The sequence below is a fragment of the Esox lucius genome, chromosome 1 (assembly GCF_011004845.1).
Source record: "Esox lucius isolate fEsoLuc1 chromosome 1, fEsoLuc1.pri, whole genome shotgun sequence".
Classification (NCBI taxonomy): Eukaryota; Metazoa; Chordata; class Actinopteri; order Esociformes; family Esocidae; genus Esox; species Esox lucius.
Genome location: NC_047569.1, coordinates 23,168,296 through 23,186,187, shown reverse-complemented (window position 1 = coordinate 23,186,187; position 17,892 = coordinate 23,168,296). Strand labels below are relative to the sequence as shown.

At 42.0% G+C, this 17,892-nt stretch overlaps 2 protein-coding genes across 3 annotated transcripts; one reads left to right on the top strand and one right to left on the bottom strand.

Moving 5' to 3' along the window:
• Positions 1–51: 51 nt before the first annotated feature.
• proca1 (protein interacting with cyclin A1) lies at positions 52–5,027 on the bottom strand. 2 transcript variants are annotated; one of them, XM_034289310.1, is made up of 5 exons: positions 4,947–5,027; positions 4,390–4,812; positions 4,099–4,231; positions 2,301–2,435; positions 52–2,170 (listed from the first exon to the last, which is right to left on the bottom strand). In XM_034289310.1, exons 2-5 carry the CDS (start codon positions 4,802–4,804, stop codon positions 265–267), a joined length of 2,589 nt encoding a protein of 862 aa, XP_034145201.1. In that variant the 5' UTR covers positions 4,805–4,812; positions 4,947–5,027; the 3' UTR covers positions 52–264. The 2 variants fall into 2 exon arrangements, with proteins under 2 accessions (XP_034145201.1, XP_034145196.1); XM_034289305.1 differs by having other exon boundaries at positions 4,390–5,004.
• A 4,517-nt stretch (positions 5,028–9,544) lies between these two features.
• LOC105025399 (adenine phosphoribosyltransferase) lies at positions 9,545–16,606 on the top strand. The gene is made up of 5 exons (XM_029122807.2): positions 9,545–9,752; positions 13,070–13,163; positions 13,780–13,926; positions 16,323–16,418; positions 16,563–16,606. The coding sequence occupies exons 1-5, from the start codon at positions 9,570–9,572 to the stop codon at positions 16,604–16,606; spliced, it is 564 nt and encodes a 187-aa protein (XP_028978640.2). The 5' UTR covers positions 9,545–9,569.
• Positions 16,607–17,892: the final 1,286 nt, after the last annotated feature.

The window sequence follows — 17,892 nt, the reverse complement described above, 5'->3', positions numbered from 1 at the left end:
TAATTGCACTAAATATATTCTCATTTCCAATATTTTATTAATCACTGCCGTTTTAATATGCATACAAAATGTCAAAACATTATCCCGATCCTTCATTCAATTAATGCAAACAAAAACAGAACAAATGTTGATTTTGCGAAATTTAAACAAATCAATGACTATCAACTACATTTGAGTCTGAATAGCAGGTTTTTCCAATAGTCAAGAGCTAAGCTAGTCATCTAGGACATCATTGCACTCCTTCATTCTATACTAGCCACGTTATCAGTATGAGTCTGTGTGTGGTGGTTTTCTCCTTTTCTTTCTGCCTAGTCTCTTTGTTTCCTGGATGGTGAATTGTGTTGGATCCATTGTAGGAGTGCCGGCCGGCACATGAAAGAAGGCTTGTTCTCCTTGGTTCTCAGATCTCTGTGGACTGAACTCTCTTACTTGATCGACTCCGGATAAGATAGTTGACGCTGAGGCTGTCAGATATGTAGTCGTCATGTCCTCCAGTTCAGTTGCAGTGTCGTTATGGACAGGCGCCTTTTCAGTGACAACAGTGGGCATGGACATCTCCTTTCTATTCTTTCTCCCTTCTCTCTCTTTTGAGCCCAGTGTTCTCCCAGCCTCCCTGGGATGGTACCGGCTGGCTGTAAAGGTGAGACGTCCCTTTCCACGTTGGTTCTCGGTGCTTTGTGGTGCTAGCCTCTCAGTCAGCTCTGCCGTGACTACACTGGTGGTTGTGGGGATGTTCGGTACGCCAGAGATGTCAGTGTTGAGTGTTTCAAGGGCTTTTTGTATGTTATTCTGCAGAGATGAGCCCTCAAATGAAAGAGTTGGTGCAATTTTCTTCCTTCTAATCTTTCTGCCCTCACTCTCGTTCGGCCTATGCCTTTTAGATTTGACGGCGCTCAAGTTTACAGTTGGACCCTTATCAATGTAACTTTCTGGTCTGTGTGAGACCGACTGACCTGCAGAAACAGTAATATTAACAACAGCAATATTTGAGTTGACGGCTGGAGTGCTAGTTCTCTCTGTTGGGATCACTTTAATATTCACTTCAGTTGTGTTTTGGAAAATAACACCCATCACAGGAAGAAAGGAAGTGATTTTCCTTCTTTTATTCCTTTCCTCGCTCTTCTTTGACCTCTGGGTTTTGATGGCAGTCACAATGGAGCTGATGGGAGAAGCCATAGCCGTAACTGGTCCCTTTTCACTCTGTCTTTCTAACCTTTGTTTCTCAGGCTGTTCAGCAGAGATTACGGCAGCGCTGGCGGGCATGGTCTGGGTGCCAGAGTTCTCTGTTGTCATTGCTGGGAGGTCCCCTTTAATGGCATTACGGTGTGCAGCCCTGTTTGTGGGGGCAGTCAGAGTTATGTTGCTTTGTGTTTTCCTCCCCTCCCCCTTCCTTGACCTCTGCCTTTTGGCTTTCTGTGTAGTCACAATGGGTGAGGCAGTAGCTGTGGAGGGAGATGCTGCTTCTGTGTGATCCATCAAAGCCAGGTTCTCAAGAATATTCTGCTCCTTTTTGACAGCAGCGACAGAGTTCACGGAGGCATCTGCAGAACTTTGATCATCCACACGAGGTTCATCTCTCATGACATCATTAATAAACTTGTCTTTCCCTCCCAGATCTTTTTCACCATCAGTGAAACTTTTAACATTTCCGTTCAACTGTTCTACTTTCTCAGGCTCATTCACAAAGTTACTTTTATTGACAACTTCCTCTGCTTTTGTAGGAGTAACTGTAACTGTAATCCCTTCCTCTGCTCCTTTTGAGAATATTTTCTGCTTTTTCTTTCTCCCTTTTCCTTTCCCTTTTCTTTTCTTCGTTTTTCTCTTGGCGCCTGCAGGATTCTTCCTTTTTTTCTTCTCCGAGGTCTGTGTCTCTCCTTTGGTAGTGTCTGTTGCCGTGCCTTGAGAGGTGGATACTGTAGCCAGAACTTTGATGAAGTCCTCAGCGGCAGTGAACACATTCCTGAGGGAGGGTTCCTCTGGACCAGAGGTTGGAGAGCCAGACACAGTGGACTGTGTTGGGCCTTCAGTCTGGTCCTGCTCTATGCCTGTCTTCTTCTTTTTTTGGACCAGGGGAGCCAGAGTCAGAACATCAATAACATCAATGCCTCCAAAATCATACGGGATGGACTCAGTGGGCACCGCAAATGGGAGCATGTCATACCTTTTACACCTGAGTGGAGAAGAGAGATGGAGAGGCTTAAGATTTGGTTCCTATTGTATACATCTCAGTGAACTGTACAGTTAGTTAGAAACACTCAAAGGAAGTGTATTATATTGTTGGACTAACAGTAAATACTTACGCGCCATACCAGTGCCGCTCAACACACTGCTCTTCATATTTGAACTCAAAACAAGGCACCTCTAGGACATTAAAGAAAGCCTGGCCAACCACCCTTGAGGAGGTGTCATTGACTTTCCTCAGACAATCCTTCAACCTGCAAAGACAAAATGACAGAGAAAAAATGAGCCACTCCACCCGAATGTTGCCTGTCTGGATGGTTTCAAAAAAGTTGGGACAGGGGCATGTTTACCACTGTGTTCCATCACCTCTACTTTTAACAATACTCGGTAAGCGTTTGGGAACTGAGGAGACCAATTGCTGTAGTTTTGAAATTGAAATGTATTCCCATTCTTGCTTGATATAGGATTTCAGCTGCTCAACAGAGTTCAGGGTCTCCTTTGTCATATTTTTCATTTCAAAATGTGCCAAATGTTTTCATTTGGTGACAGGTCTGGACTGCACGAAGGACTCTTACTACGGCACCTGCTGTTGAAATACATACACAATGTGGTTTGGCATTGTCTTGCTGAAATAAGCAAGGCCTTCCCTGAGAAAGACGTCATTTGGATGGCAGCATATGTTGCTCCAAAACCTGTATATATTGTTCAGCATTAATGCTGCCTTCACAGATGTGCAAGTCACCCATGCCATGGGCACTAATGCACCCCCATACCATCACAGACGCTGGCTTTTGAACTGTGCTCTGATAACAAGCCGGATGGTCCCTCTCCTCTTTAGTTTGGAGGACATGGTGTCCATGACTCCCAAAAATAATTTCAAATTTTGATTCCTAAGACCACAGGACAGTTTTGTCCTTCTCCTCAGTCCATCTTGAAAGAGCTCAGGCCCAAAGAAAGCGGCAGCGTTTGTTGATTTTGTTTATATATCATTTCTTTACATGGTAGAGTTTTAACTTGCATTTGTGTATGCAGCAACATACTGTGTTCACAGACAATGGTTTTCAGAAGTGTTCCTGAGCCCATGCAGTGATTTCCACTACAGAATCATGTCTGTTTTAATGCAGTGCCGTCTGAGGGCCCAAAGATCACGGCCATCCAATATTGGTTTTCGGCCTTTCCCTTTGCATACAGAGAATTCTCCAGATTCTCTGAATCTTGTACTGCTATTGTGTACCGTAGATGATAAGACACCCATATCTTTGCTATTTTATGTTGAGAAACGTAACAAATTATATTGTTGCAATTTTTGCCCAGGCAGTCTTTCACAGAGTGGTGAATCCTCACTTCTGACAGACCCATTCTCTCTGGAATGATATTTTAAAACCCAGTCATGTTACTGACCTGTTGCCAGTTGACCTAATTAGTTGTGATATTCCACCAGGTTTAGTTGTTTAGCATTACACAACTTTTCAGTCAGCTTCTGTCCCAACTTTTTTTAAACGTTTTTTCAAGAAACAATAAAAGGTCTCAGTTTCAACATTTGACATGTTGTCTGTGTACTATTTTCTATTGAATATATGGTTTAAATTATTTGCACATCATTACATTCTGTTTTTATATACATTTTACACAGCGTCCCAACTTTTTGGGAAACGGGCTGTAGTTAAGACAACACATTGTGTTTTTTTTTAGCAGTGTCAATCTTATATTACCTCTTTATATACATTTTTAATTTCAGCATGATTACGTTTGATTAATCAAAAAACTAACTGTGCACATAAATTCCAGAAATATAACTCGTGTTATCTTCTTGACAGACCTAATAATTACGAATAAACCCATGGCACTGCATTTTCATTTAAAATTAAACTATCTTTAAACATCAAAGATATTTGAACCATAGTTTAGTTGACTCACGCATTATCGCAGTCACAGTGAGAAAGTGGATGCCACTTGAAATTGGTGTAGCCGTAATTTGAGGAAAATGCATGGATAACGTACGGGCAGTGGTCATGAACGCGGCAACAACTGTCTGTCGCCGCGAACTCCCCTAAAAAGAAAATATATGATTGATAATTCTGTAAGAGTACAACAAAACAGCATGCACTCAGAGAATAAAAACATTTACATTCTTAAAATGGTAAGAATGCATCTATAATACCTGATGATATTAATACGCAAACAGGCTATAGGTCCAATGCAACCTACCCAAGTCGTCGTAATTATCAGCCATGTTGCCAGCTCCACACCACAGGGTTCCGGGATAAGTGAAGCCTCGCTTGGATCTCTGTAGCACCTGCTCGTCTTTTTTGTGGACATGATTTTCTGTCTTTTCTCTAGTCTGTGCTGTTGGCACAACTGCGCTCTCAACCGCAGCGCGCTTTGAGGTCCTCTGGAACGATTGACAGTTGACTTTGGCTTCTGTCATGTCCACAAAACTCAACTCCCTATATTCTGGGTTAGTTCTCTGGTCCTCCAGTCCCAATCTGCACACATGCATGAATGCCTTCACCTGCATCTGGTTGGTGGTTACTGAGCAGTCGACCAGTTTATGCGCTTGGTTATACACGGAGCGCACCTCCTCTGCTCCGTTTGACACTTGGTGAAGGACATTTCCCTCCATGCCTGAAACTTTGGCACAAAAAGTGCTGTTAAGCATGAAAAGGACATCTTTACTCTCTTTATCCGCATCTAGAGAATAATTGGGGAATTCTCCCTTCACAAAATTTTTGTCTAGATAAGACAGAAAGACAAAAAATACCGACCACATTGCTGCAGGTGGCACTTTCAGCACCACGCGCATAGACAGTACTTCCGCTGAGCTCTCGCCAGCACAGGCTTTTAAAAGCCACAAAGCTTGTGGAGCGATTATTAACGCGACGACTGACAATAATGGGAGGGGTCTTATGCATCAAATTAACCCCTTCAGTGGTCGTTCAATTGATTCAAAAGAATCCGTTAAATATAAGGTTAGTTGAATTCAAGAATGTGAGCAGGTTTGAATATAAAAGGCGCATATATTGTTCATATGATCAGGCAAACAACAAAATAATGAACCCTAGCCATAATTTGAATGGATCAAATGATGGAAAAAAGGAAAGCGCATTGACAACAAAGCATGCTCACGTGCGTTTTTGTCTTTTCATGCATTCTATGTATTTACTCTCTTAGGGCAGATGGCATAATGCAAACAACATTATTTTTTGTTGTTGATAGGGTTAAAAACAAATGGATGGCATAAACTACTTGTAGTCTAGGCTGATGTATTGACCGCAAGTTACCTCCCTGTCCCGCTTTCCTTCAAAAGTCGAGATTTACTTTAGTGACGCTGCAAGCAAGGAGGAGGTTCTTGTCCCACTTTCCATGGTAACAGTGATGGGGTGATTCTAGCAACCCAGGAGATTGGACATCTTTCACATTCCACAACAGGCATTGGTAATGACCTGAATTAGAATGTCCGAACAAAAGTATTTCTTTGTCTAGAACGGAAAGGTTTGCAAAACTCGCACGCAATCCGCGCTCTCTGCAGCATGTCAGAGTAAGCTGGATTTTATTCATGTTCTTTTAGAGGTTGTAATTTACTACGGATGGAGAGTTGAGTTTGAGGTCATTTTAGAGAGTGCATTAATTTAACGTACCCAACCCAAGCCATGGTGCAGAATGGGATAATTTTGGCACTTCATGGTGACGTAAGAGCAATTGATTAATTGAACTGTGTCATGGAACTCATTTGACGGAACCGACAAGTCAACCAGGATATAGGCTATTTTATCGGAGCTATTTTTTTTATTTATTCTCAGCTATAAATGCAGCCTGGGTTACAATTAATTCATTAATTAAATTGACTATTAACTAGTGCAGAACAAATGCAGAGTGTTCTGTCACAAGGCAGGATTTAGAACGAACTTCTAGTACAGGGATATGGCATTCTCCGAAATGCCCTGGAATCGGATTGTTAGAGGGCGGAGAGGAATGATGCAAAATCATCCGAGGCAACATTCGACCAAACATTGGGAAAACCCATGGGTTAATTGAATGCGTATTATTGGAAGAATTAAATGTGAAAGAGTGAGAATTACGTGCTGCATATTTTGCAAATCACATTGATAGCGATGTTTCCATTGACTTTACTTTTTGACATTAATAAAGGTTAACACTGTATTAGTGCTGGTTAATCCCTTCAGCTTTGGGTCTCTTCCATTATATTATCAGGCTAACAGTTGATAAAGCCCTTAAAAATGAGAAACTGTAAAACTTGAAAATAATCGTATACGTAGATATTTCTGTATATCATGCGATTGCGAATAATTTGAAATGTATTTACAACAGTTCTAACCACCAGGGTCGTCGCTACAGTAGGCCTATTTTAGAGGGACTTTAGCCCTGTTTACAAAAAAGTTGTGATGCTGAGTAAAATGTAAAGAAAAACCGAATGTGCAAATCATTTAAACCCTATTAACAATAGAAAATAGTACCAAGACAAAATATCACATGTTGAAACTGAAGAATATTATTGTTTCTTTAAAACTATTTGCCCACTTTGAATTTGAAGTCAACATAAATTTTCAAAAAACCTGGAACAGGGGCGACAAAAAACTGGAAATGTTGTGTAATGCTATCAGAAAACCTGGTGGAAGATCTCACAACTAATTAGGTTAATTGGCAACAGGCAAATAACATGATTGGGTATAAAAAGAGCATCCCAGAGCCAATGAGTCTTTCAGAAGTAAAAATATGGGAAGGCCTTCACCACTCTGTAAAAGACTGTGCAGGGAAATAGCACAACAATTTAATGTTTCTCAACATAAAATTGCAAAGAGTTTGGGGATTTCATCATCTATGGTACATAATATCATTGAAAGATTTGGATAATCGGGAGAAATCTCCGTAGGCAAAGGACAAGGCCGAAAACCAATATTGGATAGCCGTGATCTTTGGTTCCTCAGGCAGCACTTCTTTAAAAACAGACATGATTCTGTAGTGGAAATCACTGCACAGGCTCAGGAACACATCTGATAAACACTGTCTGTGAACACAGTACGTTGCTGCATCCACAAATCCAAGGTTAAAACTCTACCATGCGAAGAATAAACCATATATGAACAAGATCCAGAAACACTGCCGCCTTCTCTGGGCCCGAGCTCATTTAAAATGGACTGAGACGAAATGGAAAGTATATGCTGCCATAAGTTGTGAGGTGGAGCCACCTCGCAACTTATCGTAAGTCAGAGACCAGGGCAGCACCTTGAACTATTCATCATGTTCCTCAAACTTCCTGAACAATGTGTGCAGTGTGGCAGGGTGCATTATCTGTTTAGATAGGTGTCACATGTCAAATTGACATCCACATGAATGCCCGGATCCAGGGTTTCCCAGCAGAACATTGCCCAGAGCATCATGCTCCCTCCACTGGCTTGTTGTCTTCCCTCAGTGTAAACAGCGCACCCATACACCGCTGTTCATATGATGTATAAGACAATGTGACTCAGTGGACCAGGCGTCCCTTTTCCACTGCTCCGTGGTCCAGTTCTGATGCTCATGTGCCCATTGTAGGTACTTTCGACAGTGGACAGTGTTCATCATGGGCACAGTGATCGGCTGCGGCTACGCACTGTGTGTTGTGACACATTCCTCCCGTAACCACCATTAACATGACCTTCTGTCGGTTCGGTCTCTGTTGCCCTCGCACATCGATTTCGGTAGGAACTCACCAATGCTGACTGGTAGCACCCCACAAGCCTTGCCGTATCAGTGATGCTCTGACCCAGTTGTCCGGCCATAATAGTTTGGCCCATGGAAGGTAAATAAGTCAAACCTATTGAGCTTCCATACCCTCCTGTCTTGGAAATCTATTCAGGATGACCTCAAGTTGACCGTTGTATCCATTTTGCTGTTGTAAACATTTTACCGTGAATTGTGTTTGTATTTTGTATTTTTACCTGTTATAAATCTGTTATTTTGTATTTGTTTAATTGCTGTGGTAATACGGGGCACTATTGATGTACCTGAAAAGACATCAGAGCATCTGGAATGTTCATGTGTGATCACTATGATTATAGATCATTGTTGCTGGTTGAGGAGCCTTATGGCCCGAGGGAAAAAACTGTTTGGGAATCTGGAAGTGCATGCCCCGATGCTCACATCTACCAGATGGCATCAGTGTGAACAGACCATAGTCTGCATGGCTGTGATCGTGCTGAGCTACAGTCCACAAACAGTATCCTCATGTATGTGTTGCCTTTTTCCAGGTGAGAGAGGGCGGTGTGTGTCGTTAGAGCAGATGGCATAATCCGTAGATCTGTTGGGGCCGAATGCCAATTGAAAGGGGTCCAAGGTGTCAGGAAGGCTGGAGCAGATGTGGGTTCTGACCAGCCGCTCTAAACACTTCATGATGATGTAGGTCAGTGCTACAGGGCAGTAGATATTCAGGCAGGTGATGGAAGGTTTCTTCGGTATAGGGACAATGGTGGTCTGTTGGAAGCAGGTGGGGACTGTAGACAGAGTCAGGGAAAGGTTGAATATGGAGTTGAAGACCTCCACTAGTTGGTTGGCGCACCCCCTGAGGACACGGCCTGGAATGCCATCTGGCCCTGGTGACTTCCGAGGGTTCCCTTTTTTACAAACTCCTCACGTCAGCCGTGGTTAGGAAGAGAGTTCAGTCGTCCTGGTCCTCAGCAAGCCTCACCAAAGGAAATGTGTTGGTCGCCTCAAGCCGTGCACAGAAGGTGTTGAGTTCATCAGGGATGAGCATCATTGCTATTTCTCTCTTTGTAGTCTGTGATGTGTCAGTACACCCCACATGCGCTTTGGTCAGAACTGAGGAAGTTAGACTCCTACTTATCCCCGCAGTTTCTTTTTCCATCTCTGATAGCCTTCCGTAGGTCATATCTGGACCTCCTCAAAGCCTCCAGGTCTCCAGCTATAAGGTGCCCTGAGTTTAGCCTTGCCGTAAACCCAGGGCTGGGGAAAGTCCTGACATTGACCTTCGGATGACATCATTGATGCCCAATGCACTTGGAGATATATGCTACAGTGGGTAGAAATTGATAGAACTAAAGAAAACGTGTTGTTGTTGCAAGACTATCCCAGCCTATCCTTGTTTAAATACGACTAAGCTATGAGCTTAAAAGTGCCTCAGATATTACTGATTTAAACATTCTCGCCAATTTGTCTCCGTTTTCATTGACGTGCAGCCTCCTCATACTCATTTTAGACAGTTGCTGTACTCTCCCCACGACCCTAAACCACCCTGGACTAGTTAATACTATTCTGGTCTTGTTCGGTAAGGGAAGAAGAGGAGACAAGAGGTGTTATTGTTAAATTCAGTCTTGTGGTCTCCACACATTAGCACGCCCCCTGAACCTGATATATAGCAGTGGCCAGTGGCCATGCCAGTGAACAGACTCAAACTCCTCTGCATCTTTGACTGTGTGGACTGTTATTACGGAATGAACACATTGGCTATTCCAATGGAAAGGGAGAAAGGATGGTACCTTTCCCTAATGGCACCTAACACCAAGGGACCAAAGTATGCTTGGTTGGATCCATCAAGACTCTACTGTAATTCCCAGGTACTAGTGATATACCTTTAGTTTCCTGTTGCAATTGTTTAAAGATTAGAGTAAATGGCTTGTATGAATAGTATTTATCATTTCTGCATGAAGAAATTATATTTTCCCAATGAAAGTACAGTACCAGTCTAATGTTTGGACACACCTATTCAAGGGTATTTATTTTTTATAGAATATTATAGAATAATAGTGAAGACATCAAAACTATGAAATAACACATGAGTCATGTAGTAGACAAAAGTTTTAATCAAATAAAAAAAAACATTTATATTTTAGTTTCTTCAATGTAGCCATCACTGGTGTAAAGTAGTTATGACGGGCCCCAGTGCTATGGAACCACAATCAGAACCTCAAATATCAGTATAAGCAGCCTGAATGATTATCGTCAACACCGCCCAGAAGATCATTGGCTGTCCCTTCCCCACTGAAAGATCTTTACAGTTCCCGCCGCCTCAAAAAAACACACAGCATATCAACAGATCCATTCCACCCCAGACACTATCAGTTTGAATTGCTGCCCTCAGGCAGACATTTCAGGACAATAAAAACCCAAACAAATAAATAAAAATATAGCTTCTAAAGCCGTAACAGCATTAAATGACTCCTGAATATGCAATAATAAGAAATGAATCGAGCAGGGACTTTGTGTATGTGTGGTATGATGTGTTTTACTTTCATGGCTACTTTTAAATATGCTGTTTTATAGTTATTGCTGTTTTATAGTTATAGTTTTTTTATAGTTACTGCTGTTTTATATTATTGCTGTTTTATAGTGATATTTATACACCTGCGCTGCACCTGCTCTGCACTATGAACTTTGCACAGAATTTTGCACTGATTGGACTGCATTCAATACAATTTCATTGAACAGTGAAAATAAACATTTGTATTCTAAATCTGTATTTACATTTTGGAAGCTTGTATGTTTAGATACGTGCTTGCAAGCCTATCTTTGCATGTTTGTACATTTAGTTTGTGCTTCCAAGCAATATTTGTTTTGAACACGTTTACAAACTCGCAATTCGGTAACCAAACATTGGTCTCGAACAGCAAGCATGTTTTTTTTTCCAGATTTAGAATTAGAGCATTTACCACGACAAATGTCTGGCTGTGAGGCTAAAATACACGCATGGGTCATTCTTTGTTTACAACATGGACTATTATGAGGTTTGTTAGTGAACCCAAGAGAGGGGTGGATCTCCTACTCTTGACCAATCAGTAACATTTGCATTTCTACAACAAATACAATTGGTCGGATAAGTCCATCAATCTAATGGAAAGACCCTATTTCCAGAATTAGTTCTCTGCTGTTGCTGTGAACTGTTATTTTCTGACTGAATAAATGAATACTTGATTTAAAATACTAGATTTTGTGCCTAAACTAGTTATATCGCATCGTCTCATCATGATCATATAGAGACTTGACAATGGACAACAACATACATACTGTACTACTGAGCAATCTTCATTGCATATCTGTATATGAAAGAAATACCAAACAAAATAAGAAATTATTCATTTAGTTGAATTGTTTATTTAAACTTGTATAGTTCATGTAAAGTAAGCATATCATTTTGTTATAGATTCATTTTCTTTACCCAAGAAAATGAAAACCATGACAGAGATGGATTTGCCCTTTGAAGAGCATATATAGCAAATGGCACAATCTCTACTTTAATGTGAGAGTTTCTTTAAAAACAGGCATATTTCTGAAGTGTTAATCTGAAAAAACAAGGACCTGTTCTCAGCACACACATTGTCGGAGGGCACGCATTCTCAACAGGCCACTGCACTTTTTATATTTAAGTCTCTGGTAGCTACCCTTTGCCTTTGCACACTCTTGGCATTCTCTCAACCAGCTTCATTCCATTATTTACTCGAATGGTTTAACTATATATGCAGAGCACTTGTTGGCTGGTTTTCCTTCACTGTGCGGCCCAACTCATCCCAAACCATATCTATTGGGTTGAGATCAAGTGATTATGGAGGCCAGGTCATCACTATCTCAAATAGCCCCAAAACAAGCTAGATATGTGTTATGTGCTATTGTCCTGTTAAAAAAACGAAAGATAATCCTACTAAGCGCAAACTAGATGAGATGGTATATCATTGCAGAATGCTGTGGTAGCCATGCAGGTTGGTGTGCCTTGAATTCTAAATAAATCACAGACTGCATCACCAGGAAAACACCCCCACAATGTAACACCTCCTCCTTCATTCTTCATAGTGGGAACCATAAATGGGGAAATCCTCCGTTCACCCACTCTGCGTCTCACAAACACATGGCAGTTGGAACCAAAAGTATCAGATTTGGACTCATTAGACCAAAGGACAGATTCCCATCAATACAATGTCACATTTTTTTGTGTCTTTGTTCAAGCAAGTCTCTTCTTATTATTGTTCAGGAGTGGTTTCTTTGAGGCAATTCCATCATGAAGGCCTGATACATGCAGTCTCCTCTGAACAGCTGATGTTGAGTATGTGTCTATTACTTCAACTCAGTGAAGCATTCATATGGGCTGCAATCTGAAGTGCAGTTCCTTGCCAATTTCTGAGGTTGGCAACTCTAAGGAACCTATCCTCTGCAGTAGTGGGTACTCTGGGTATTCCTCTCCTGTGGTGGTCCTCATGAGAGCCAGTTTCAGCATAGCGCTTGGTTTTCAATGTTCAAATGGTTTATTTGAAGAAACGTCCGGATTGGTTGACCTTCATGTCTTAATTTCTCTTTGCGTTTTTAATCTCTTCTTGACATATTATTGAATACTACAGTAAAATATATAATGATGGTCTTCTGTATACTAACCCATACATTTTCACAACACAAATTATTGGCTCAAATGGATTAAGGACAGAAATTCCACTTAAGTGGACTTCCAATGAAGTTTTAACATGGCACACCTGTTAATTGAAATGCAAAAGTGACAATCTCATGTAGCTGGTTGAGATAATGCAAACTATGTGTAAACATGTCAAGGCCAAGGGTTGTTACTTAGAATCTACTAAATGAAATGTATTTTGATATATTTAACACTTTTTGGGTTACAACACATTTCAGATGTGTTTTTTCATAGTGTTAGGTCTTTACAATTATTCTCTAATTTAGAAAATAGTCAAACTAAAAAGAAAAATTCCTGAATAAGTTGATGTGTCCAAACCATTGACTGATTTTGTATGTACACCTTGCAAGAGGGATACAAACAATATATTGTGTAAAGTTCTTTAACCAAGTGCGTACACTATAAAGTTTCTGTAAAGAAACCTATAGCCATCATTTTGTTCAGTTTGATTCATTCTGGTTTTGTTTTGATCTAATCCAGGCCCTGTCAGATTGTGTCAAAGACCTTCTCTGTCCATTCCAGAATGAGACCATCGACCTGGTCGTGGGTATAGATGCAATGGGATTCGTCCTTGGTAAAGAAATCAATCATGTTTTTAAGGAAAAATAATACAATCCCAATCAATCTGATAATCTTGTGTTGGTGAAGTGTACCTCCATGCTGTGCCAAGGTAGTTTTATAGCACATCTAGCAAGCTCCACAACCAATCTGGAAAGGACACTAAATTTGGGGATAGGACACATTCAGGCCCTGTCTGGAGATCTGGAACAAGGATTAAACTGGAAGAAGAGAAGCACAAGAGCGGCGTTCCCAACTCTTTCCTCGGGCTGCCCTAGACATTTAGAATTTCCTTTTCAACTCTAAACAGGCATGCTTGATTTAATTAGCAAGGGTTTGATTAGTTGACTGATTAAATACGCTACGCCAGTTTTGGCTTAAAAAATCAACAGAAGTCATAGTGGGGGGAACCCAAGGAAAGGATTTAAAACTGTAGATATCATACCATGCAACACACAACGTTGGAAAATCAATTATGTGTGAAAGGAATCTACAATGGGAATGCTGCTGTCACTTCAACCAGGAACATACATCTCTGGGAAAACATTGATAATTGAAATGAAGATTCCCAGAATGTCCTCATCCCATCTGTGCTGTTAGTAAGTAATGTTTTTCATTTTGGTGGCTTTTAGGATCAGCTATAGCCACCACCCTTGGTAAGGGCTTTTTGGCTATTCGCAAAGCAGGACACCTGTGCATACAAACCGAGAGCCAACCTTACACAGACTACTCAGGGAATGAGAAGATGATGGAGATCCGCCTGGATGTGTTAAGGCCAGGTTAGTAATACAACAAACAATAGAAGTAGACCACCACAGATTTGTACATTTGACAAACATCTGGGATGGTTGTTTTCATTGGTCAGTCAGATACCATTCATGGCATCTGGCCAATGAACAGACACTATTCATCTATTGTTTTAAAAGTCCTGTCCATAGAGATGGATAGAGTCCACATCCCTTCACAGTTCACATTATGAAATATTGCATGGACATTGCAGTTGGCAGATTTCATTTTAATGTAGTCAGCTGGGTGGGATTAATTACTTTGTTGGATGACTTGGTTTGGCATTACTCTTTTCATTCATTCATTCATTCATCATCTTCCGCTTATCCGGGGCCGGGTCGCGGGGCAGCAGTCTAAGCAGGGATGCCCAGACTTCCCTCTCCCCAGACTTCCTCCAGCTCTTCCGGGGGGACACCAAAGCATTCCCAGGCCAGCCGGGAGACATAGTCCCTCCAGCGTGTCCTAGGTCTTCCCCGGGGTCTCCTCCCGGTGGGGTGGGACCGGAACACCTTCCCAGGAAGGCGTTCCGGAGGCATCCGAAACAGATGCCCAAGCCACCTCAGCTGACCCCTCTCGATGAGGAGGAGAAGCGGCTCTACTCTGAGCTCCTCCCTGGTGACCGAGCTTCTCACCCTATCTCTAAGGGATCGCCCAGCCACCCTGCGGAGAAAGCTCATTTCGGCCGCCTGTATCCGGGATCTTGTCCTTTCGGTCATGACCCAAAGCTCATGACCATAGGTGAGAGTAGGAACGTAGATTGACCGGTAAATCGAGAGCTTTGCCTTGCAGCTCAGCTCTTTCTTCACCACGACAGACCGATACATCGACTGCATTATTGCAGAAGCTGCACCGATCCGTCTGTCAATCTCCCGTTCCATCCTTCCCTCACTTGTGAACAAGACCCCTAGATACTTAAACTCCTCCACTTGAGGCAGGCACTCTCCACCAACCTGAAGTGGGCAAGCCACCTTTTTCCGACTGAGGACCATGGCCTCGGATTTGGAGGTACTGATTTTCATCCCCACCGCTTCACACTCGGCTGCAAACCGTCCCAGTGCATGCTGAAGGTCCTGGTTTGAAGGGGCCAACACGACAACATCATCCGCAAAGAGCATAGACGAAATTGTGTGATCCCTAAACCTGACACCCTCCGGCCCCTGGCTGCACCTAGAAATTCTGTGATAAAAATTACGAACAGAACCTGCGACAAAGGGCAGCCCTGCCGGAGTCCAACATGCACTGGGAACAAGTCTGACCAAGCTCCTGCTTCGGTCGTACAGGGACCTGACAGCCCTTAGCAAAGGACCCAGGACCCCGTATTCCCGAAGCACTCTCCACAGGATGCCGCGAGGGACACAGTTGAATGCCTTCTCCAAATCCACAAAACACATGTGGATTGGTTGGGCAAACTCCCATGAACCCTCCAACACCGCGTAGAGGGTATAGAGCTGGGCCAGTGTTCCACGGCCCGGACGAAAACCACACTGTTCCTCCTGAATCCGAGGTTCTACTATCGGCCATATTCTCCTCTCCAGCACCCTGGAATAGACTTTCCCGTGGAGGCTGAGAAGTGTGATCCCCCTATAGTTGGAACACACCCTCCGGTCCCCCTTCTTAAAAAGAGGGACCACCACCCCGGTCTGCCATCCCAGAGGCACTGTCCCCAACCGCCACGCGATGTTGCACAGGCGTGTCAACCAAGACAGCCCCACAACATCCAGAGACTTGAGGTACTCAGGGAGGATCTCATCCAACCCCCGTGCCTTGCCACCGAGGAGTTTCTTGACCACCTCAGTGACTTCAGCCCGGGTGATGGACGAGTCCACCTCTGAGCCCTCATCCTCTGGTTCCTCAATGGAAGACGTGACGGCGGGATTGAGGAGATCCTCGAAGTACTCCTTCCACCGCCCGACAACATCCTCAGTTGAGGTCAACAGCTGCCCACCTCTACTGTAAACAGCGTTGGTAGGGCACTGTTTCCCTCTCCTGAGGCGCCGGACGGTTTGCCAGAATCTCTTTGAGGCCAGCCGATAGTCCACCCCTATGCTTTAACATGGTGTTCGTTATGGACAAACTGTGACTAGCACAGAAGTCCAATAACTGAACACCACTCGGGTTCAGATCAGTGATTGGGAGGAACGGCCCCCCATTACTCTTTTGTTTTTTAAATTTGTTTCAATGAATACAACCATGGCATCTACCTGACATAATCACTGATTTTCTGAGACACAATGCCATCTAGTGTTGATACAGACATCAGCTTAGTTTGACCAGCTTAGTATCTTTGCACAGTACAACACAAACTATTTACAGAAATGTCTCCTCTTCAGAAGGCCCTGTTTTTTACTTGAAAGCAATCCTGTTGGTGTGCTTGGTTTTTGTGTTGAAGGGCTCCGAGTGCTGATAGTGGACCAGTGGATAGAGACCGGAGGAACAATAAAGGCTGCTATCAAACTGGTGGAGAGGCAAGGAGCCGTTGTTGTAGGTCAGTGTGATATTAGTATCAAGTGCCAGACAAATTGTCTGTTTTTTATTTGCTGAAGGCCTGATATAATTCATCTGATTACTAATGTTCTCCAGATATTTTCTTGATTGACAAACGTAACTTTAAAACAGCTTACTCTTGCAGGTGTTGCCACAGTGGCCATTGAGAACAGTGAGGGAGGAAAATGATTCAAAGAGAAATATAAATATTCTCATTGCATCCCAGAGGAACTGCAAAGTCAAATTGACAAGCAATATCTTGACTCCTTTAAGAGCTTCAACAATTAAGCCCTCAACTTGTTCTATTGATAATTTGTCTAGGAAATCACAATTTAAATATATTAAATGAGTTAGGCCTATTCATGCATGTACACATAAGAGCACCAGACGTTTTCAAAAGTATGTATTCCATGGCAAAGCACATTTGTTTTCTGGTCCTAAACAGCTATTTTTAGGTTAGCGCAAATATGATTTTTTTGTCCCAAAGTAAGTATAGGCAAAACAAGAGTGTGACTGACTGAGAATGAGATTACTACATGAATGTTGATAGCTTAAAGATGGAATCAGCAACAGGGGAAATAATGCAACTGTCCACAACTGTAACTTTAGTGAGTTGCTATGGTGTGCAGTACAACTTATGCATCTTCATCTTAGGTTTTTGCATTTAAGGGAACACGGTTATTTGCAGTAACCTTTCTGTAATACATACCGAACAAACAAGGCATTTAACCATTAAAGATTCCAGTTTTGACAGTGTTAACAGTATATGTATTATTTGTCAGCCTGAAGCACTGGAAATGTATTAAACAGAATTTAATGATATTAATGACTCATCTTACAGAGCTATTTAATGAGGGATTTTTCCAGTTAAACATTGATCTTATATGATACTTTGAGCACATTACATATATTTTTAATGTGAAAGTTTGATATTTGTTTTAGATGTGACATAATGTGTGAAATCTACAAATAAACATTTGACACATGACATGACTTTTGTGTTAAAGGGATTTTCTTTTTATGAACTTTTTACTTTGACACTAACTGGGGGATTAATAAGTTACCCAAAAAATGAATAATCCTCAGTTATACTTTACATCTAGAACAGAACATTGAAAGAACTGTCTTAACTTTGTGATAGTTTTTTTACAGCATTGTTGCCACCTCAAATTCTCCTGTAGAATTCAAAGAAAACCATACTGACCCTGTCTCCTTGTTAATCTATAGTGGAGTTTCTGCTGTTCAAAAGCTGCTTTTTAGTTTTTCGAAATGTCTGCCATCACTGATAAACAAATTGGCCTCCGACTCGTTAGTCCAAAGCACATTGCTCCAGTTGTCGTTTTATTTACCCTGGAATTGTTGGGTGTCTATATTTTTAAGGAGAAGAGGCTTTGTTCTTCCTGACCTCCGATGTAGGCCAATGTGTGTAGTCTATTTGACTATTGATTTGACCCATAAGCTTCTACATCAATTGA